General features: G+C 38.3%; 1 protein-coding gene and 1 long non-coding RNA gene across 6 annotated transcripts; one reads left to right on the top strand and one right to left on the bottom strand.

The window, feature by feature from the left end:
• The first annotated feature begins 14,131 nt into the window (after window positions 1-14,131).
• Window positions 14,132-18,601, top strand: LOC132042507 (uncharacterized). 5 transcript variants are annotated; one of them, XR_009411502.1, is made up of 5 exons: window positions 14,139-14,283; window positions 15,233-15,343; window positions 15,929-16,007; window positions 17,079-17,249; window positions 18,359-18,601. It is a non-coding gene; the product is annotated as an uncharacterized LOC132042507 (long non-coding RNA). The 5 variants fall into 5 exon arrangements; XR_009411503.1 differs by lacking the exon at window positions 14,139-14,283 and adding an exon at window positions 14,337-14,355; XR_009411500.1 differs by having other exon boundaries at window positions 14,132-14,283; window positions 15,233-16,007.
• Window positions 18,602-18,965: 364 nt separating this feature from the next.
• On the bottom strand, window positions 18,966-21,110 carry LOC132042506 (uncharacterized). Its single transcript, XM_059433027.1, has one exon. The coding sequence runs from the start codon at window positions 21,108-21,110 to the stop codon at window positions 18,966-18,968; it is 2,145 nt and encodes a 714-aa protein (XP_059289010.1).
• Window positions 21,111-24,448: the final 3,338 nt, after the last annotated feature.

Genomic DNA, 24,448 nt, shown 5'->3' with positions numbered 1-24,448 from the left:
AAATTGATTCTTCTAGCAAGATCGATTTGTGTCCAACTAGTTTGGATACTTGTTTTGATCAATTTGCTTGGGATGATAATACCCTATTTGAGGAACTTTGTGACGTGCTTAACAAGCCTCAATTTAGTGATGAAATTGATCATGTGAATAGTCATGTACCTAGTGGGATGCTCGGTAATGTTGCAACTGTAGTGTCCTTTGGAGATTACGAGGTATTTAGTAACCCACTATGGGATGATGATGGGCTTGGTCTTGATGACAAGCATGGAGTGGTTGAAGTTGTTGACACCATTCCTGAAGATGAAAAGTCCTTCTTGAAGGTTTGTGACCCACTTGATGGACCAACGTTGAACTTGGAAAAGGCTTCCGAAAGTGATGAGTGCTCTTTAAAGAAGGGGAGCAATTTGAAAGGAAAAGAGCACACTTCTTAGAAGGACTATGCTAGATCTTCTATACCAAGGGGTGAGGAGATGCTACTCTTAGTTTGGCATAGGTTCGAAGAGCCTAAAGGTAAAAATCCTTTTTTTGATGAACTTGATTATGTGATTAACTTGTTTGTGGAGTTTCATCAAAGGAGGAGACTTGAAGAGGATACCCATTGGAGAAGACCTCATTAGACTACACTTTGGTATGAAGTCACATCTCGTATTTCCTTCCAGGACGGTGTGTATTCTTGGCTCATACTTATTCTTGGGCTTTCTAAAGTCATGAAGGTAACTTCTTGGTGTGTTGAGCATAATAGTAACACTTCTTTCCATTCATGTGATGATTTACCAGCGTTATTACTTGATTTCATGTTGGGTTTGCATGGGGAATGTGGGCAAATTAGTGTGGGTGATACCTTTGTATTTGATCCCGGTGATGACTTAGGAGTGATTCCTTACTCTAGGTGGGCTAGTGTGATGATTGGACCCTTGACTTAGGTTGGGCTTATTGGTGATACTACACTTAGACATGAGGGATTTCACTTGTTTCTTGACTTAAGGGGAGATGTGTACTTCTTAATTGCTAGGACCAATGTAGACTTGCAAGTTAGGATTTCTATTTGCATTAGGTTCTTTGATTTACCCTTTTGTCAAAATGACTTGAATAGCCAAGCATCCTTGGCATTATTTGGATACATGTTCTTTCTAGATCCATTTGATGCTTGGTTATCTCATAAAAGTGAGCCATTTAGTGTGTTGGTTGCATGGTTTGCTTACATTAGGCATTATCATTGGCCTTATGATGACTACCTTGCTTGTTTTGTGAAAGGGTTTTTACTCATTCTCTTCCATATTTTGCAAGGTACGGATTCGAGGATGAATCCTTTTGAAGAAGGGAAAGATGATATGATCCTAAATGGCACAAATGACTCAACTACTCAAACTTCTCCAAGGATATGTGTTGGAAGCGGATTCATGGAGGATGAAGCTTTGGGAGCGTTTAAATGGAGTCATTGGAGGGCCTTCAAGCTATGGGAGATAGCATGGGAGAAGAAGTCAAGAGTTCAAGCCCAAGGCTTGCCGCTTAAAGTGGCTACAATTGCAAGCTTGGGTGATTCAAGGCCGGAAGATGGCTATTTGCGCAAAGGGCTATTTGTGCAAGTAGCTACTTTGCGCAAGGAGGGTTATGGTTGCAAGAAGGCCATGCATGAAAGGTTGATTAGAGAGCCATCTATGCAAGGAGGGATGTGTTTGGCCATTTGTTACATCTCGCATTTCGCACGTCGGAATATTTTTAAGTTGTTGCGACAAATTAGGGACGAGGTTATTTTCCGACTTTGTTGTAAGGCATAAGTGTTTTATGATTTTATGGGATGGAATTATTAACAAGAAATTTGGGGTTAAAAGTGGAATTTTGGAAATTAGTAGTTCATGAAAAAAAAATAAGGCCACATGTAGTGTGGGCCATGGCTACTTGGAAGATTAATATTTGTAGAAATGGATGATTTATTAAGTCATTTTATCATGTTCATCTTTTGAAATCTCTAGAATTTTAAAGAAGAAAATTTGAGGGAACTTATGCATGCATGGTCATGTGCTATATTGATATATATATATATATATATATATATGAAGGGATGACCAAGGGAGGTAAGTTGTCATCATTTTAAGTCCTAGAAATTTCAAGAAAATAGAGAAGGAAGGAGAAGCACCATTCGCAAGAGGCATGTGTTATGGTGTCTCAAGTTTTGACCATGAACAATTAGTTTCTTCAAACTTGTCTACTAAATGGAAGGCCCTCTATCTTGTGGAGTGGTTGTTGGAAGAAGAAAACCATTTGTTTTGCAAAGCATGCTTTAAAGAATGAACAAAGTGAAGGAACAAGGTATGATTCCATCTCATTTTTCATATGTTATGAGTGAGTTGTGTATGTAAGCATGAAAGTCATGAAAGTGAGGTGTTGGAAGTGTGGCGCGCGTGGTGTATTGTAGCCGTGTGTGGGTGGGGTTCTTGTAGGGATGAAAAACTAATTGTATTCAACATGTTTGTGTGTTGTTGTGAGGTGTGGAAAATGAATAAACTTATGAAGAGATGTTGATGTGTATATAAGAAATGAATCAATGCTATCTAGAGTTTTGATTGTCTTCTATGACAGAATGAAGGTTCGATATTGTAATGGGCTGATTTGAGTGCAATGTGATTTTAATATGCTTCCTTATAATTGTAAAGATAATGTTGTAGTGTATGGGATTGTGGATGTAGTTCATGAATTTGGAAGGTAGAAATGTGTTGTTGTTGCCCTTGTTGAACTTGGAGGAATTCTGGGTATGTTGGATGATGAGTGGGCTGATTTGAACCTTTTATGGATTGTCCGAGGTGTTCTTGAATCGCGTTTGAATGGCCTCGGAATAATATTTGAACGTATGATCATTGGTGTTAGTTCGAATGTACGAAGTTTATTTGAATAAATGGAATATTGTCGACATATGTAGAAAAGGGATTGTTAATGTTAGAATGCATTATGAGAGATTATGATTGGATGAGCCATAATTCTTGTATTCTGACGAATCTTTTTGTAGGCATTGGAAGATTTGAAAGCAAAAAGTCTACTATTGACGATTGGTAAACATGACCATTTGCAAATTCAATTCGAGATCGAACGAGCATAAGACGTCCGAAAGGTATGTGAAGCTTCCCTCCTTCTTTTGGCATGTCAACTTAGGTATACTAGGCTTGAATTTGATGATAATTTAGAAGGTCTTAGTTTTATCTTTATATTTTGTTGAAAAATGTTCAAACGTCCGTAACTTGCAGTTGCTAAACTTGAATTAAGTGATATTTTATTATTTAAACTTTTCGTTGTGAGATTTTAATATTTAAACTCTCTAAAACCACTCCGAAATAATATTTATACTTTCTAAAACCACTCCGAAGGGAGTGTGGTGGCCTCTTTTCCTTTCCTTTTACTATTTCATTTCACTTACTACTTTTATCATTACTAAAATGTTTATCTTCTTAATTTCTCATTTTCGCATATCCGTTTATGTATCAAGTTCATTTTGCCGGAGGATGTGATATTGCATTACTTCTTTAGAAGAGGTGTTCTAGATTATATTACTTACTCCTATTTATTGCTTGATGGTTATTATTGTTGCTTGTTGTTATTTAAAGCTTGTTGAGACTCTCTATGTTTCTCTTAATCGAAGGTCTACTATGGTTATTATTTGTTATCGCTTTACTAGTTTCCAACGCATTTAATCGTTCATCGATACGCGTGTGTAATTTCGATCGGATTATTGTTGTCGAGTTCCAGATTTATTTTTGAAATGCGTAGCGCGAATGTCTAAGGGTTCGCTCGACTCTGAGGAGGGTCGGGTGCCCATCACACCCTAGTAAGGTCGGGGTGTGACACCATTGAAGGCCAATCCTTGAATTTGAAGACTATACTAAGAAGACTAGCCAAACAAGGCCCTTACTTCATTAAGGGTAGCATTGTAATTGCCTATTAGTCTTCTTTACTTAGCTTGTATATATAGCTTGTCTTTCATTTCATTACTTGGATTTTGATGAATTGATAAATATATTGAGTGTTTATCTCCAGAGAGAAACTTGTGAGAGAGGCCATGGATGGCTCTTGTTGAATCTTTGATTGTTGACCTTCAATTCCTCTATCAACGTTTGGTGTTTCTTTTGATGAAAGTCTTAGTTTGAAATTGAATCTTAAGTTGTGTCAAATTATCTTTTTTCCTTTCCTCTTCTTAATTTCTCACCCTTGTAAAGTTTCAGTCCATCTACCACGAAGGTCTACGAGCAACGCATTTAATCGTTCATCGATAACCTATTCGCTCTATGGCGGTGACCTACCTTTGATGTTGAAAAAAGTGTTTGAAGGGTCATTTTTTATCATTTCTCACCCAAATTTCATCCACACGGAGTCCTTTGAGAAATGTCATAAGTTCTTGCAAAATTGAAGGCGAAACTACGTGTTTTGTCCTAATCCAACATCAAACGTGAGCAAAGGTGAAGAATAACACCTCTATGGTGTTGTGGTGTGATTAAGGATTGTTGTGGGCAGATTCAAGCTAGGAGCAAAGGTGAAGAATAACACCTCTATGGTGTTGTGGTGTGATTAAGGATTGTTGTGGGCAGATTCAAGCTAGGGTTTCGAGATAGAAGTTGTTGTCCAAGTTAATTTTAACATGTTTTTTTATTATGTTTAAGGTTATATTGGTGTTGGTTGTATTCTTGGAGTAAAAGAATATAAATTAACACTTGCAAAAGCTATGAAATGTTGTTATTCTTGTGGACTGCTTTTAGAAGCTTGTTTATGAAATTGTTGTGGCTAGAGATTAAAAAATATCATTCGATTATGGTATGGTTGTTGTTGTTATACATGTTTATGTGGTTATGAGGGAAATTGGTGGATGGAAATGAATACAACTTGAAGTAAAAAGTAGAGACGTAAGGTGTTATATATTGGAATGTTTTGGAATAAGTTTTTGGGCTGATTCTTGGCCTGATTTGGCTATGGTAGCTACGATGTGTATTGTTGATGTTGTCCTTGTTGAGTTGGGTTGTATTGAGTTTGGCTGGAACTAGATATTATAGGGGAAATGCTGCCCGAATTAACGCAAGTCACCTACTAGCTTAAGTGTTGATTTAAAGGTCTTTCATGGCTTAACTACGGTTCTGGTTGCCTTGTTTTAGATTGGAGAACATGGAGCACATACGTTGAAGTAGTAATTTTAAGCAGCAAATGTATGTTAAGGCTATCCCTTTCCTTCTTTTTGGCATGAATCATATGAAATGAACGAAACGAATGAACGAACGTGATCCATAATGATTCCATTCTTAGAATTCTAGAAAGCTTATGTTTCTTTGGATTCCTGATAATGTTATTACTTATTTTTTATGATTCTTGAATTGATCTTGTGATCATTGATCCAATAAAGGCAAGATATATTGATGATGTTAGCTCCATAACGATATTCGGAGGTTACCGACCTTACGTCACTCCGAAAGGCTCAGATGTCACCTTTATGAGTACTTCATGCATTGTATAGATATGTATACACTTATTTTACATCGAGCCACGCTATAGTCGGCCGGAATGTACGGCCATACGCAGGCACACCATTGCAGTTGGGTATGGATAATACCAAGCCTGTCATGGCCGAGTACAGATAACACCGAGCCTATATTATACGGCCGGGTACAGTATTATAATATATGTAAATGATTATTGAAAGAAAGCATGCATATCATACGCCCTCAGAGGCACTTTTAGATGTATAGAGTTATACAGACATATTTAGACATACAGATTAACTCTCATGTCCAAGATTTCTTTTATGATTCTTATATATGTTGTTTTCATGCCTTACATATTCGGTACATTATTCGCACTGACTCCCCTATTGCCTGGGGGACTATGTTTCATGATCGCAGGTCTTAAGATATAGGTTGGTGATCCATCCAACATTAGGATATCAACTCCAAGCCGTTGTTACTATGCTTCACTTGTTCCGGATTTGCTTGTGAGTCAGCATGGTTATAGTTATGCATATGTATGGGTATGGCGGGGCCTTGTCCCGACCATGTTATGACATGTACTCCAGTAGAGGCTTGTAGACAGTTATGTATAGTTAGCAGATGCATGTCTTGTGGTATAAATGTATATGGCAGCCTTATCGGCGCGCTCAAGTATTTCAGTGAGTTTACATATTCATGTTTTACAGGCTATCATATGTTCAGGCATGTTCTTACTTACATGAGTCAGTAAGATTATCACATGATGACCCTATCGACCCATCTATGTTTATGTTTATGTTACAGATGTGATAAGATTCAACCTAGGAAACCCTAGATTTGACAACAAAAACAAGAAAAATCAAAAACAAATAATGGATGAAGAATAGAGATGGAAGAAGGGTAGACGGATATACTTGACCCAAGAGCAAGAAATCTATGGATAAGAAAGAGTATGTTAAACCCTAACCCTCCCAATCGGATTATCAAACCCTAAAATGTTACATCCCGTGTTTTCATGCGTTGGAAAGCGTGCGAGTTAAATGACATTAGTAACGGAAACGAGGTTGTCCCCCAAGCTTATAGGTAGTTAGAGTGATGGTATAGATGTATCATAAGGATTAGAAGTTACACAAATCAAAGAAAATAAGTTCGTCGAGGTTCGAAATTTATTTGAATGAAATACCAAGCTATAGTATTGTCACGACCCAACCCCGTAGGCCGCGACTAGTGCCCGAACTGGGCACCCGTACACACCCATTAATCAGAAATAGCATACGAATAACTAATACAGTATACAAATAACATATACGTACGTAAAAATGAAAAGAACCCCAAAGCTGTCACAAATGTATATACAGATCATAGTCACATCTTTCAACAGATGATATCACACATAAGCCGGTAAGGCTATCATAGTACAGGGGGACGTCCAAATCACAAACCACACAGACACAACTGAATAGAGATCACCCACAACCCACACATATATGTCTACAGACCTCTAAGAGTCATAACAAAATCATATGACGGGACAGGGCCCCGCCGTACCCATGAATAGACATATAGTATATACATATGCATCGGAAGAATCTGCACCAAAACATAGGCTCCAGAACAAGGGAGCGCTCCAAGTCACCGAACAGAATCCTAAGGCTAGGTGGATCGTCCAAATAAGTATCTCGTACACGCGGCATGAAAATACGCGGCCCGGAAGAAAGGGTCGATTTATATGTCTTGAGTATGCAAAGCGTGAAAAACAGTAAATAGGATCATAATCAGAACAAGAGATACAGAAAGTAAATACAATATTAGGTTGCTCATTTGTGGAATGATTTAAGTCCTTTCTTTGAATTCAAATTACTTAGGTTCTTAGGATTGAATCAAATTGGGAGGGATTGGGTTTGATATGCCCAATTTTGCCCATAGATTTACTATCCTTTGGGTCTAGTATCTATCCTTCTATCTCTCCTTTTTCAATTTTTCCAAGTTCCTTTTATTCTCTTTTGTTGTTTTCGAATTCTTAGAGTTTCCTTAGGTTGAATCTTATCAGACAAGTCCTGAGCTTAGAGGTAAATGCCTTCCTTTTGATAAGTTTGATTGCTTATTTGACTTCGATTTGAGTTCTTGTCAAGGGAAAGGATGTGAGGGAATAGAAAATTTTGGTTGTTGCACATGGTTTGATCCTTTTTCTCTTCCTAGAATCGAGGATGGTACGTACTCGTATCTCATGATTCATGCTTCTCTAGAGTACTCTTTCAGTAATTGGTTACATCATTGTCACTCTAGTTTGGTGTTGCTATTTGAGTTACTTGTTGATGTGCTTGAGACGTGTGTTAAGATTGATGTGTTGACCATTCTTGTTTTTTACCCCGGAATTGATCTTGAAATGGGTAACTTGTTTGAATTAATGACTTTGGGGTAGGCTGGTATATTACTTTGGTATTGGGTCTTGAGCTATTCTACTTGTTTTGTACTTATCCTTGGAAAGAATTTGGTAAGTAAAGCAAATGGAGAGCCATTGGATAGATCCTCCTTGGACATTATTGTGGTATGAGACGATGACTTGCAAACTCCATGAGGACGGTATGTTTTGTTGGCTTGTGCTTCTTCTTAGATTGTCTAAAGCCATGACGGTAATCTCTACCACCTTCGGGCAGTTTTGTAGCACTCTGGCACTATATCATGGTTATGTTCTTATGAGGCTACTTAGTTATTGCCTCGATGAGACTTGGATGTTATATATACTCATTCTCATCCATGTGTTGCAGGAATCAATTTCGAGGACGAAATCTTTCCAAGAAGGAGAGGATGATGCAGTCCAAACTGATCAAGACATGTTCCAGCCGTCTCGGTCATTCACTAGGAGTCAGGCTATGGTCCTTCATGATGTTCACCTCGCTTTGGAGAAGGAGTTTACGTTTCAGGAGCCGTGGACACTGCCTAGCCGGGGAAGCAACCTATGGACTTATTTGTGCTAGCCCATGGGCCCACTTTAGAGTCCCATGCATATGGCTAATGATTTGAAGCCCTGCGAGGCCATATTTTAAAAGCCAACTTGTGGCTATTATTTTAAAGACCATGTATAGATTTTACCTATACAAGCTAAACTTAGAACTATTTCTCATTTTCAACCTATCTTTGAATATTGAATATTATTGAAACCTTTTAGTCTTGAATGACTAGAGTTAATTTGGTGGAGTCCAAATTGAACAACCCTGTTTGATCTAACGGTTTAAGAGATGGCTATTCTCTTGAGGATTGTTCTAATAGGATAGGTGCCTTTGATCCTTTTGGGAGGTGGCGAAGGTAAGTTTCCCTTAGTTGTTGCCCTATTGTTATTCAAATTGTGTCTTCTTTCTATCTTTTTTTTTTCTTGCATCCCCTAGTTAGGTTGTTATCATTTGTTATCAGAGCTTAGGCTCTCGTGTTGTTTCTACAATCCTCAGTCCTAGGTTTGAATTTTGAAAATCTCAACAAACAAAAAAAATCTGAAAATTCCAAAAAAAATCAAAAATTGAAGTTGTGGTTTGATTTGGACATTTTTGAAGTTAGATTTGAGCTTATTGAGGTGGAAAACATCTAGATACGAAGTTTGAGATGATTTGGTTCAATCACCATTGTTGAACTTGAAGGTTTTGAAGAACTCAAATGTGGGTTTAGTGATTGAGGGCAAATTGACGTTTAATTGTTATTGGGTTTTTTCTCTAGGTGAAATGGAGTCTAGATCTGAAATTTGGTGGAAAAATAAGTTGATTTGGAGGTGGATTGGATTTTGGGTGTTCATAGTGTTCTTGAGCTCCTTTATAAATTCATGAGGAAGAAGATGACCAAAGGAGCAATTTGATCCAAGTCTTCCAAGTCAAAAGTGTGAAATTGTTTTTCCACCCCAAAAGGGAAAGATCCTAGGTTAAGTGGGCCCAATACATCAGCAAAATTTAGAAAATTTGGCTTAAAGTTCGAGGAACGGGCACAGGGATCCATGCATCGCACGCCTAACATGCGTGGACCAATCAGGCGTCGGGCCCGCGTTGCGCGCCTAACACGCGAGGTCAAGAAAATTTGATTCGGGGTGCATGCACAACACTTTCAGAGGCATATTTTTGCGTGTTGCACCCTCGACGCATGTGCAACGCCAGAACATCAAAAAAATTTCGAAAATTTTTCTAAGTGTCCACAACGGTTTGAATCTTTCCTAGCTTCATTTCTTTGATTCCCCAAGCCTCAAAATCTCATTCTTAATTCATTTCAATTTCAAAAATTTAGTTGTTTCAAATTGATACCTTAGATCAATTAGGGCTTCACGGTTGCATTTTCAAATGAAGCTTGAGCTCGATATTTTCAAAAAAATTCAATTTTTTTTTGGAATTTTCAGATTTTTTTTTTTGTTGAGATTTTCAAAATTCAAACCTAGGACTAAGGATTGTAGAAACAACACTAGAGCCTAAGCTCTGATAACAAATGATAACAACCTAACTAGGGGATGTAACAAAAAATAAAAAAGATAGAAAGAAGACACAATTTGAATAACAATAGGGCAACAACTAAGGGAAACTTACCTTCGCCACCTCCCAAAAGGATCAAAAGGCACCTATCCTATTTGAACAATCCTCAAGAGAATAGCCATCTCTTGCAAACTGTTAGATCAAACAGGGGTTGTTCAATTTGGACTCCACCAAATTAACTCTAGTCATTCAAGACTAAAGGGTTTCAATAATATTCAATATTCAAAGATAGGTTGAAAATGAGAAATAGTTCTAAGTTTAGCTTGTATAGGTAAAATCTATACATGGTCTTTAAAATAATAGCCACAAGTTGGCTTTTAAAATATGGCCTCGCAGGGCTTCAAATCATTAGCCACATGCATGGGACTCTAAAGTGGGTCCATGGGCTAGCACAAATAAGTCCATAGGCTGCTTCCCCGGCTAGGCAGTGTCCACGGCTCCTGAAACGCAAACTCCTTCTCCAAAGCGAGGTGAACATCATGAAGGACCATAGCCTGACTCCTAGTGAATGACCGAGACGGCTGGAACATGTCTTGATCAGTTTGGACTGCATCATCCTCCCCTTCTTGGAAAGATTTCGTCCTCAAAATTGATTCCTGCAACACATGGACGAGAATGAGTATATATAACTTCTAAGTCTCATCGAGGCAATAACTAAGTAGCCTCATAAGAACATAACCATGATATAGTGCCAGAGTGCTACAAAACTGCCCGAAGGTGGTAGAGATTACCATCATGGCTTTAGACAATCTAAGAAGAAGCACAAGCCAACAAAACAGACTGTCCTCATGGAGTTTGCAAGTCATCGTCTCATACCACAATAATGTCCAAGGAGGATCTGTCCAATGGCTCTCCATTTGCTTTACTTACCAAATTCTTTCCAAGGATAAGTACAAAACAAGTAGAATAGCTCAAGACCCAATACCAAAGTAATGTACCAGCCTACCCCAAAGTCATTAATTCAAACAAGTTACCCATTTCAAGATCAATTCCGGGGTAAAAACAAGAATGGTCAACACATCAATCTTAACACACGTCTCAAGCACATCAACAAGTAACTCAAATAGCAACACCAAACTAGAGTGACAATGATGTAACCAATTACTGAAAGAGTACTCTAGAGAAGCATGAATCATGAGATACGAGTACGTACCATCCTCGATTCTAGGAAGAGAAAAAGGATCAAACCGTGTGCAACAACCAAAATTTTCTATTCCCTCACATCCTTTCCCTTGACAAGAACTCAAATCGAAGTCAAATAAGCAATCAAACTTATCAAAAGGAAGGCATTTACCTCTAAGCTCAGGACTTGTCTGATAAGATTCAACCTAAGGAAACTCTAAGAATTCAAAAACAACAAAAGAGAATAAAAGGAACTTGGAAAAATTGGAAAAGGAGAGAGAGAAGGATAGATACTAGACCCAAAGAATAGTAAATCTATGGGCAAAATTGGGCATATCAAACCCAATCCCTCCCAATTTGATTCAATCCTAAGAACCTAAGTAATTTGAATTAAAAGAAAGGACTCAAATGATTCCACAAATGAGCAACCTAATATGAATTCAATGGAACTTGCAATTCAATGCACAACTAAGAAATTACACTTAGTCAATAATCAACCAAACAAACAATCTATTAACTAAATCTCTCAAAATATAAATTCACTCAATATCCAAGCTAAGCTTCCAAATGGATGAAAAGAACTATTTATACTAATGCCTATTACACCAAAAGGCCCTAAAGTGGCTCTTTTACAAAAATACCCACATGGGTCTTCAATTGCGTCCAAAGCCTCATAACTTGCAATTATGACCTCCAATTGCCATTCTAACCCCATAACTTGCAAGTATGACCTCCAATTGCAATCTTAGCCCCATAGTTGCACTTTTAACCATTTTGCTCTTCGAGCCACTTTGTAACTCTTCCAATGCCAACTCCCAAACGTTGTAAATCCGCGAAGTCTTCTCTCCAATCTCCTCCAAGGCATCCTTTTTCATGAACAAGGCTTGCAACTCTTAAAGTTCTCTTGCTTGACTTCTAGTGAAAGGCCTTGTGCTTGTTGGGTTCATATCATCCTCCCCTTCTTGGAGAAGATTCGTCCTCGAATCTAAAGGCATACCTACAACACAAGAGGAAAGATCACTCACATTGAAAACATTATGAACATTATACTCACTTGGCAAGTCGATCTTGTAGGCATTGTCATTGATCTTTTCAAGCACTTTGAATGGTCCATCTCCCCTTGGACTCAATTTTCCTTTTCGCATTTGCGGGAACCTTTCTTTTCAGAAGTGAACCCAAACCCAATCATCGGGTTGGAAGTCCACCTTTCTTCTCCCATGATTTTGTCTCTTGGCTACCTTGGTGTTTACCTTGTCAATGCTCTCCTTTACCTTGGCATGGATTTTCATCATTTCGGCCGCCCTTTGCTTTGCATCTAAACTCACAATAACATCACTAGCCAAAGGGGTTAAGGTTAAAGGAATCAAAGGATTAAAGCCATAACATACTTCAAATGGAGTCATGCCAATAGAGAAATAGAGGGACCGATTGTAAGCAAACTCAATCAAAGGTAAATGGTCCTCCCAAGAAGTGGGCTTTCCTCTAATCATACTTCTAAGCATACTCCCTAGAGTCCTATTCACTACATCGGTTTGACCATCCGTTTGAGGGTGGCAAGAAGTAGAGAACATGAGCTTGGTGCCAAGTGTACCCCAAAGACTCTTTCGAAAGTGACTAAGAAACTTGGAATCCCTATCACTAACAATAGTGCGGGGAACTCCATGTAACTTAAGAACATGATTCACAAACAAGGATGCTACATGAGATGCATCATCACATTTATGGAATGGTATAAAATGAGACATTTTTGAGAACCTATCTACCACAACAAAAATGCTATCATGACCCCTTTTGGTTCTTGGAAGACCCAACACAAAATTCACAGAAATGTCTATCTAAGGACCAATAGGAGTAGGAAGGGGAGTATACATACCTTGGGGCCGAGTCTTGGACTTGGCTTGCTTGCATTCAAAACATAGACCACATAGCTTTTCAACATTATTTTGCATCTTGGGCCAATAGAATTGCTCACCCAAAATGTCAAGTGTCTTGGCCACTCCAATATGGCCCATCATTCCACCACTATGTGCTTCCTTGACGAACAACTCTCTCCATGAGTTCATTGGAACACAAACTCTACCATCCTTAAATAGGAACCCATCAACAAGTTGGAACCTATCAATCCTCCTCCCTTGGGTCAACTCCTCACAAATCGCCTTAAAGTCGGGATCTTGAGAATAGAATCCCTTAAGGTTTTCAAGTCCCATCATTCTCGAAGTCATAGTGTTTAGCAAGACATACCTTCTAGATAATGCATACGCCACCACATTGTCCTTCCCCTTTTTGTAATGGATCACATAAAGGAATGCTTCAATCAATTCTACCCATTTCGCATGTCTCTTGTTGAGCTTGGATTGGCTCTTCAAATGTTTCATGTCTCTTATCACAAACTCCTTATGCCACAAATAATGTTGCCAATGGGTCAAGACCCTCACAAGTGCATACAACTCCTTGTCATAAGTAGAGTAGTTCAATGACGCCCCTTTTAGCTTTTCACTAAGGTAAGCCAATGGCTTGCCTTCTTGCATCAATACTCCACCTATGCCAACCCCGGAAGCATCACACTCAACTTCAAAAGTTTTCTCAAAATTAGGTAATTGCAACAATGGTGACGAACTCAACATGGATTTCAATTCTTGAAACGCCTTCTCTTGCTCATCTCCCCAAACAAAAGGAACATCTTTCTTGATCAATTAGGTTAAGGGAGAGGCAATTGTACTAAACCCCTTTACAAATCTTCTATAGAAACTTGCCAACCCATGAAAACTCCTCACATCGGTTGCATTTTTAGGAGTTGGCCAAGTTCTAATAGACTCCACTTTTTCTTCATCAACCTCCACACCATTTGTAAACAAGACATCAAATACTTGAAAAAGGCTTATTAGCGACCAACATTTAGCGGCGAGTCAAAAATCTGGTCCCTAAAAATATACTTATAGGACGAGATTTTTCTCTAGTCCCTATTTTTTTCATTTTTTCATTTTATTTTGCGATGGGACAAAATATGGTCCCTGAGAAGAGAAAATTGCGGTCCCTAATACTCTGATGTGTACAGGAGTTAAAAGCCCACTTAATTTTGCCTAAAAACAAATGAAAGAATCAAACTATTTTTTCTAGAACCCCTCTCTCAAATGCCTTTCATCTCTTCAAATCCCTAAACCCTAGCTACAGCTCATCTGCCGGTAATTACAACTCGTCTACAGGTAAAATCACTAGCGTCAGCCTCCAAAATTCATCTCCCAGCATTTCCCTCGTTTACATTTCTTATGCTCCAGGTAATAAACTTCCAGATCTAGTAGATCTGTCTATTTGCTTCAGTGGTAAAAGACCTCTATATGAAAGTCAGCTCCTTCTAGCTACAGCTTGTCTAGACAGAACTAAAACTCTACCAAGAGAAATTCGTCTACTTTACTCTTAAAATTGAAAGGAAAATGATTTACTCGATGGATAAACTCATGGACCTTTGTGTAGCTGAGAACGGTTATAGTTAATGTTTTGTTTTTGTGTTAAAATGGTTGTATATTTTTCATTCTGTTGATATAGTTACTTGAATGGTGAGTGCACTGAGTTATGGGCCAAATGATGTCCTATTCAAGAATTGATTTGTCTATTTCAATGAATTTTGAGCTTCCTAGGTCCCTTTAATTTGGTTTCTTCAATGAAGTTTCAATGATTAGATGTTTCTTGCTATTTTTTGTTTTTTGGTTTGTTAGGGTGATTATTTTTACCAGCTACTTTGTTTCTTCAAATAAGTTCAATGGGCTTGAGTTTCCATTAAAATTAAAAGGGAAGACACTAATGTTAGTGGGTGATTCTTTAGGCCGAAATCCCTTTAATTAGTCCTTGATTACTCTATCTCTGATGCCAATGCCCTTCGAGCTCAAATGCAGATGTAAAGGAGTGACCCTATATAATCTGGCAAGTTCTTGATAGGCCTTTTGATATCTATGACAAATTACACAAATATTTTCGTGATGTTATCAGGATTCATATTATGGCTCCAATTAGTTTAGGATAGAGGCGTAGTTTCATTGTTGTTGTTAAATTGGTTTTTTATTTCGCCGAGTTGTTTTTAATTGCTAAACACTTAGAATGTTGATTTGCTTGGGTTTACGACTTTCAATGTCTTCTTTCCGATGGATCATTGTGAAGCTTCATAACTGATGCAAGTGTTATTGCACTATATGGATTAAGTAAGCGTGCCTTTGGAGGGATGAGAAGACTTTCAACATACTACAGGAATATTTATGTTTTCTTGAAACGGTACATTTTACTCATAAGAGGTGCGGGTTTGCATTCTTTACCTTTTATATTTCTGATAGCGTGATTGTCAAATTCTATTCCACAAAGGGAGAGTGCGTGAGAAAGTGTTGCCAAGATAAAAGTTTATGTGGTATTAAGGTCAATAATGTTGTAAAGAATAATCCAAAAGATTTACATGGAGACTCATGATACTTTCTTCTACTTAATTAATATTGATGACATTTGTGTGGTATTCTAGATTAAAATATAATTTTGTAATGTTGGACATATTTGTATTTCACTTTTGAGTGATCTTCTACATTTCTAAATTCATTCTAGTATATGCCTTAACAGAAGAATGAGAATATACTCTTATGTTGTTATCTTTGTGCTAGCATTAATTGCTTATAGAGACTGCTCCTAATAGTCATTCTTCAATTTTTTTCACGTCATTGCAGTGAGATCTAATTACTAAGCTTATGAAATTCCTTTGAGCCTGGCTAATATGAACGGAAATCATTTATTTTCTCTTGTGTCCAGTGTAAATTTGTGTGTGTACTGATACATATTATCTTGTCACAATCTTTACTTTTGCTCTTGAACCAGGTAAATTCTAACAATGTAATGACACCTACATAAGATATGACACAACTAGTTTGATGCGGGCAAGCAGAACAACCATTAGGTTAGTCTATTTTGTTCTTCTCTCATATCAGTTTATTTATATCTAGTTCATGCGAATTTTTAAAAGTATGTAAAAGACAGCATATAGTAGACCATTTCAGTTGAAATAGTATAGATTTTTCAATGGCTATGATTATACTGGTTGATAACTCGAAAAGATAAAAAATTAGATTTATTTTCATTGGTGTTGTGAACTTCTAATTTCGGATTTGACATTGAAGAATGTTGCAATGGCCAGTGCATCTTAAGGTGATGACTACTAAGGCTTACGATCTTGTGATGGCTGGAGAATCAAAATCTCAAATAGCCACTTGAAAGATAAAGCAAATAATGTGTGTCACTCCCTCCGGATCAAAAAAGGAGTCTACTTAGCTATTTGCACACCCCTTAAGAACACCCCTTAAGAAAATATTAACTCCTAGACAAAAATAGGTAATTTTGACTAAACTACCCCTAATTAAATAGGCATTGGGATTTGATCATATAACACTTAATAGGGGCAAATCTGAAAAAACAAGGTTAATTCTTTCTTGATTTGATAAGTGGACACTTTTTTGACCCAAGAAAAAATGCTAAGTGGACACTTTTTTTTATCCGGAAGGAGTACCTTTTTTTACAAGAAAAGAATATGCTAAGCATCTAAGATAGCTATGGTGAGTTTAAATACATTTAGCCATGTTGTCGGAATTAGGTGTTATTTAGTTATTTGTAGTGCTCATTATACAAAAAAATTGGGACATGTAGAATTATCCACATCTTTTGCTTAAATGCCGAGATTGAAACCATCTTATCTAATCTAAATTATTCTATGTTGGGCCTGTGCTTTATATCCTTACTAGTATACGTTAAGGCAAAGAGTACATTTGTATGCACATTGTGGGATTTAACTAGGTATGTTGTTGTTGTTGTTGATTAATATGTACACTTATGGATAAAGCCAGTATGATAGGGAATGCGAGGTCATCCAATAAACTAGTGTTAAATAAATTTCTCTTCTGAAGTAAATGTAGCATTGCATCAGAAAACAAATTGATTGCTTAAACTAATGTTATCAGCCATTCAAATTGAACAGGATGTCACAGGAGGCTCGAATGTTGACGTAGCTGTTGAAACTTTGGGAAATCCAAAAACATTCGTGCAATGCGTACAGAGTGTTCGTAATGGAGACAATGCTGCAATGATTTGACTTAAACTATCTGGTGCTAAGGTGGATGTGCATATAAACCACTTAGTGCGACGACAGGTATGTGCATGTGTGCAGGAAGTCTTGTTTTGCTTGTCCCTCTCTATTCTGATCTGCTAATCGTGAAGTTCCTCTTCCTCTTTTAATATGGATTAAATTATTATGTGTTGTATGAAAATGAATGGATTGTGTCTACTATTCATATACATGCACATGCTTTTGAAAACGGAAACATTCTCAAAGAATGAAGATAGTAAGAGGGTAAACACAGCTAGAACTAATATCCATCCAATACATGTGACCTGAAGATGATAAAGTAGCTGTAGTAAACCACTAAGGGCTCGTTTGGTTGGAAACAACTTATCCTGGGATAACTAATCCCGGGATAAGTTATTCCGGGATTAGTTATTCCACCTTCAATGTGGGATAAAATAAGGCTACAATCCCGGGATAACTAATCCCGGGATTAGTTATTCCGGATTTTTATTCCAACCAAATATGGGATAAGGAGGCACTAAAATTTTATCCCGGGACTATTTTTGCTTATCCTTCACACCAAACGACCCCTAAATTATTAATTGCTACCTGAAGGTGATAAAGTTGTAGTAAACCACATAGATGGAGATAGGTTGACAACTAAGAAACTTTTGCATATGCTGGTATATAGGAGAAAGTGCACCACCATCCAATCACATAATGAATGGGTGTCTCAAACCAACTTGAGCAAATTTAATGCACTATAGGCTAGTATATGGACTATTAGAAAAATATTGTATGTCAAGTTTTAAAACAATTAAAATAGTTAAGCCGGTTAATATCATATACCGAACCCCATATAGGTGTGTATTAATGAGAATCTCAATTTCTTAGTGATTGTGAGCATCTGATTGGGATTTATTTTGTTTCATTAGAATTCAGTTTGTCTTATTGTGTAGATTGTTGTTAAAAAAATGATTTTGTTATTTTATCATTGTTTTGCTTAGTTTTCTTATTTTCAAGGATGGTCGTTTCCATTTTTTTTTTACTATGCTTAGTTATATTGTAACTAGCTTCAGAACAAGTTGTTTAGTTTATGCATCAATTATGTTAAACAATTATTTTAACCAATTCTTATAGTCTATCTTTATTTGTTTTCTTAGGAGAATTTCTTTTTCCGGTGCTTTTTGCAGTTTCTGGAGACTTAAAGCATACAAAGCGAAGATGCAAGATTTGAAGAATCCATACAACTTGCCAGTAGATTATCATTTTGCTAAATTGTGTTAGGAGAAAGCTTATCTTATTCTCTAAGTATGATACATATTTTTGGCTGAGCGGTTCTGTAAAATGTAGTGACTACAGTGCTACTTTGTTTCCTTTTTTTGTAATTAATACAAAATATAAATGAAAGCAGATATTATTTATAATTTTGTTTATACTTTTTGGTTCTTTATTTAGTAAATTGTATGATACTTAAAAAAAAATATGGTAGCATATATTCATTTGGGAATCACATTCAATGATGCAGGAAACAATTGCAGCGACCAGATTTCCGGTCCCAAATGATTATTACCAGTGTCGCTAAAATCCTTCCAGGGACAAGAAATTCGCTCCCTAAAGATGTTTTAGGGACCAGATTCCAACCTCATCGCCAAGTGTTTTTAGGGACCAGATATTACATCTCGTCGTTGTTGACCTTTAGCGTCGGAGCCTATTACGACGGGTGGCGACCAGTTTTTTCTGGTCGCTATTCACCTTTAGGGACCTGAATCAGACTTTTAGGGACCGTTTTTCCCGTCTCTAATAGCCATTTTTCTTGTAGTGTACATGCTCCTCAATTGATTTGCTATACACAAGGATATCATCAAAATAAACAACCATAAACTTGTTGATAAAGTGTTTCAAGACATGGTTCATCAACCTCATAAATGTGCTAGGTACATTGGTTAGACCGAATGGCATGACAAGCCACTCATAGAGTCTAAAATTGGTTTTGAAGGCCGTTTTCCACTCATCACCGGGGCTCATTCGAATTTGGTGATAGCCACTTCTAAGATCAATCTTCGAAAACACACTTGAGCCATAAAGCTCATCCAACATATCATCAAGCCTCAGAATGGGATGGCGATACTTTACCGTGATTTTGTTGACGGCTCTACAATCAATGCACATCCTCCAAGTGCCATCTTTCTTTGGAACAAGAATCACCGGAACGGCACACGGGCTAAGACTCTCCTTCACTAGCCCCTTTTTAAGGAGCTCATCCACTTGCCTTTGCAATTCTTTTATTTCTTCCGGATTGCTCCTATAAGCCGGTTTGTTGGGAATTTGAGAACCTGGTACAAAGTCGATTTGGTGCTCAATACCTCTCAAAGGAGGTAAGCCATCGGGCATTTCTTCCGGGAACAATGTTTCATATTCCTGCAAAAGAGAAGATATACTACTAGGCAAAGTGCTAGTAGCTTGGTTAGCATTTAAGAGAAGGTCCTTGTTGACAAGACACACCATGAAGTGTCCCTCATCAACCCTTTTTAAGCAATTACTTGGTTTGGCCAACAAACATTTCTTGGAACCATCTTGAGATGTTCCCTCCCCACTTATGACCAACAAAGTCTCCCTCTCACTCTTCTCCTTTTCTTCCCTTTGATACTTCTCCCGAAGCTCCCTCATCACTCTATAATCCTCACTCACTTTGTAAGGGGTTAGTGGGTTAAGAATGTACTTCTTCCCCTTGACCACAAATGAGTACTTGTTAGTTCTCCCACTATGTTGGGCATCAACATCAAATTGCCAAGGTCTTCCAAGCAATAGATGGAAAGCTTGCATGGGTACCACATCACACAAAATCTCATCTTGGTACTTGCCAATGCTAAATTTGATAATGGCTTGCTTGTTGACCCTCATTTCACCATATTCATTAAGCCATTGAAGTTTATAGGGATTAGTGTGCTTGCGGGTGGAGAATTTCATACTTTCAACTAAAAATTGACTAACGACATTCGTGAAACTCCCACCATCAATGATTAATGAGCACACCTTATCCACAATTTTGCATCGTGCATGAAACAAGTTCTCCCTTTGGTCACTCTCTTCCCTATCTAGAGCCCCCATGGCTCTTCTAGCCACAATAGCATGATTCAAGGCTTCTTCATACCTTATCTCAACCTCTTCATCAGAATCACCCTCACACTTACTTCTTTCTCCCTCTTCTTCATGACCAACCCCGCCCTTATGTTCATCATCGGTTCGATATCCATCCCTCACTATTGTGATAGTCCTCCTGTTGGGACACTCACTCGCAATGTGCCCTCTCCCTTGGCACTTAAAGCATTGGATGGTAGAAGGCCGGTTATAGTTAGTGTTAGAATTGTTACCTCCTTTAGCCTTGTCATCACCTTTGGCTTTGTAATCGAATTTGGCTTGAGGTGCGTGAGTGTTGCTCTTGGGCTTATCCCAAGTGGAAGTTTTCCACTTTTCTTTGCCTTTGTTCCAAGTTGAAGACGATTTGCTTTTGTATTTATAGGACCTCTCTTCTTTTAGATCCGCCTCAACCTTAGATGCGTCATGGAATACCTCTTCAAGACTATTATAGGTTTTGAGCCTCATCGGTTTAGAGATGTCTCGATTCAAGTTGGCTAAAAACCTTATAATAGTGTACTCTTTATGCTCTTCTATCTTGGACTTCATCCACAAGTCCTCAAACTCATCAAAGTATGCTTCCACATTTTTCAACCCTTGCTTTAACATGTACAACCTTTTGAGTGCATCTTGGTGGTATGTGGGTGGAAGCCACCTTGTCTCCATGAGCTCAATCAAGTCGTTCCAAGTTGGGAGGATCATAAATGTGTTATTGAGATCTTTGTAACTTCTTGGATTCCCACCAAGTAGAAGCGTACCCCTCAAATTGAGTGAGGGCATACTTTTCCTTTGAGGCCTCGGACACATTGTTCGTGAGGAAGATGCGCTCACTTTGTAATTTCCATTCAAGGAACTCTTCCGAATTTCTACCCCCTTGGAATGTAGGAAGGTTCACCTTGATGGTGTTCAAATTTCGCTCATTATCTTGCCATCTTCCCCGGTCTTCATAACCTTGGGCCCTCCCTAGGTCTACATGACCTTGGAATCTAGGGTCATGGCCCGGAAACCTCTCAAAACCTCCTCTTCCTCCCCTCCCCCGGTTATTCATTCCTCCACGCCTCCCTCCTTGCCGGTTATCATCCCACCACTAACCTTGTGGATAGGCATCATACTCCTCTTCATTCATGGGGTATTGGTAGTGGCGTTGGTATTGGTTTTGGTTTGGAAAGGGATCTTGTGTTTGGAATTGAGGTGGAGCTTGGGGTGTTTGTTGTAAGGTTACTTGAGGGATTGCCTCGTTCGAGTTGTGTTGGTAAACATGGGGATAGGTTTGTCGATTGGTGTTTTGGAAAGTGGAGTTTTGGGATGGAAGGTTGGTTGTTTGGGGTAGTGGAGCTCTTTGGGTGGAGGTGGTTGTGGTGTTGGGATTGCACAAGCCATGGGCTTGTCTTGGGGTAATGGTTGGTGTAGTGTCTTGTGTTTTATCCCCATCACCTTCATTCCGAGAATGGGGAGTGCCCATTCAACTCGAACCCTCCATTTGAACTTTCTCAATACTCACCATCCATTCATCCATACCCTTCAACTTCCCAATCACACCATTCATCTCTCCTCTTATCTCTTCCATACCCGCTTGCATGCCCGAGATTTGATTCATGATCATAGCCAATGAACTTGCTATGGATGACATATCTACTACCTCATGCGTTCTATCACCTTGGTTAGACATGATGACCTGCAAAACTAGCAAACAAGATTAGTAATAAAAGCCTCACTTCACTCGTATTGAACTCTCAACCTTACCACACTCCGTGCTCTTTCGAAGTTGTTGATGAATCGCTCGCCTAATCAAATTCACACGTTGCTTATCCTTTGTGGTAGAATGGATTTTTGTTTAGATGAATGATGGACTACTCAAAGCAAAATGGACGAGAGCCAATAAAGTTTCAACGAGATAAAACGAAGAAAAGCTTGAAAGAAATTAGCACGAAAGAAATGCGGACACTAGAACTAGTAAACACAAGTAAGAGCAACTACTAAATGGTTACTAGTTGAGAGACACAAGAAATTGGAATCCTAAAATCGGAAAATAAATGAAATTTCGGGCCCGGGTAGGTGATAACTTGAAAAAGGGACACAATCACTTTCAATCAAGGCTCAAGAAATTTTTGAGGAATGAAATGAAATAGAAGTGGAAGGAATCGAAGCTTTGAATCAAGATAGGTACTTTAGAAAAGACGACTAGCCTCTCACCAAATACTGTCCGTGTTTTGATATACGGTCCGTATTTGTGAAATACGACTGGACCCCAATAGTTATACGACTGACCCCTTGAAGTTTACGGACCGTAAAGTGAAATACGGTTCGTAAACTTAAACCGTATTTAAGGATTAGTCCTAGAGGCAGAATACTCAACTTTGGACCCTACTTTTTACAAGCTGATATACGGACCCGTAAAGTGAAATACGGGCCGTATTTAAGGATCCTATTTTTGAGACAGTGAGCTCAACTTGAGGACAACTTTTCACGTTCCACTTTACGATCTACTTTACGGTCTGTATAATGAAATACGGGTCGTATTTAAAGATATCGTCCCAAAACAGTGAACTCGTTAGATGCTTCAGTGAATATTCTTGTACTTCGTTTGCCTCGGGATTTGTGTAAGATTTTTTTGAATTTGGCTGACCTCTTGGGACCCACTCAACCTTGTATTTACCCTTTTTGGCTAGAAAAACAATTTTTCAACTTTTGACTTGGATTCCTTGGATCTAACTTTCCTTTTTATCTTCTTCTTCACCAAGAGCAAAGATGAACAATGAAGAACACTCAAAAACCCAATGTGGTCCAAATCAACTCGTTTTTGCCCCAATTTTTAGATCTAAGCTCCTTATCACTTAGACAACAAAGCCCAATATGAACCAAAGCTCAATTTCACCAAAATCAACTAAACCCACTTTGAGTTCTTCAAGCTTGGATGAACCTCTAATGGTGGAAACTTCAATCCTTATCCAAATGGCTTCAAATTTCGTTTCTAGATGTTTCCGACCACAACAAACTCAAATCTAACTTCAAAAACAACAAAATCAAATCACAAAATGATTTTTGAATTTTTTTGGGATTTTCGGATTTTTTTTTATGATTTTCAGATTTTGAGCCTAGGATTAGAAATTGTGGGAACAATCTCTTAGCCTATGCTCTGATACCAAATGATAAGATTCAACCTAAGGAAACTCTAAGAATTCAAAAACAACAAAAGAGAATAAAAGGAACTTGGAAAAATTGGAAAAGGAGAGATAGAAGGATAGATACTAGACCAAAAGGATAGTAAATCTATGGGCAAAATTGGGCATATCAAACCCAATCCCTTCCAATTTGATTCAATCCTAAGAACCTAAGTAATTTGAATTCAAAGAAAGGACTCAAATGATTCCACAAATGAGCAACCTAATTGTCACGACCCAACCCCGTGGGCCGTGACTGGTGTTCTTCCTGGACACCCATACGTACCTACTTATCAGATCCGACATATTACACAGTCGATCCATTCAGACATACAGAAATCCATATAATATCTAATATCCGTCACGCGAACATACATATACATATATACATTCTTAATGCGTACGTGCCGTTGAGGCTATCATAACGGATACAATCACAAACTCACACATACGTACCAAACCGGTGACAACCCACCTCACGATATGTCCGTGACCTCTAACATACGAACGTAATCGAAGACGGGACGGGCCCCGCGCGTACCCAAATAGTCATATATATACGTAACATATGAACAACATAAAATATATACCAAAATATCGACCCGGATCAAAAGGGAGCTCGTCAACAAAGAGATCGATATCCTATGCCGATGCATCCGTACCCGTGGGCATGTGACACAGCCCCCGCGAAGCAAGGGGGGTCGGCATTTAAGATGTATAAAGTATGTAAAGCGAAACATAACATATATAATTAAAATAACCAGAGTCGATATGTAAAATCGTAGCGCATGGCACGGGAATAGAGCGGACAGAACCGGATTCATACGGAGTCGACTTACGGAGCGAACGAGACGAGTCATAAGCCGAATCAAACTTACGGAGCGTATGGCGGGTTCCCCGATTGAACCGTATCTCAATGTATGGCGGCGTACGTAGACGGGGGGTGATCGACGCGCACTGTGTCGATTGGGGACCGAGTCTAAA

Source organism: Lycium ferocissimum, unplaced genomic scaffold, assembly GCF_029784015.1.
Source record: "Lycium ferocissimum isolate CSIRO_LF1 unplaced genomic scaffold, AGI_CSIRO_Lferr_CH_V1 ctg15752, whole genome shotgun sequence".
Classification (NCBI taxonomy): domain Eukaryota; kingdom Viridiplantae; phylum Streptophyta; class Magnoliopsida; order Solanales; family Solanaceae; genus Lycium; species Lycium ferocissimum.
Note: the sequence above shows the minus strand (reverse complement) of the source record. Positions and strands in the feature narration are given on the sequence as shown.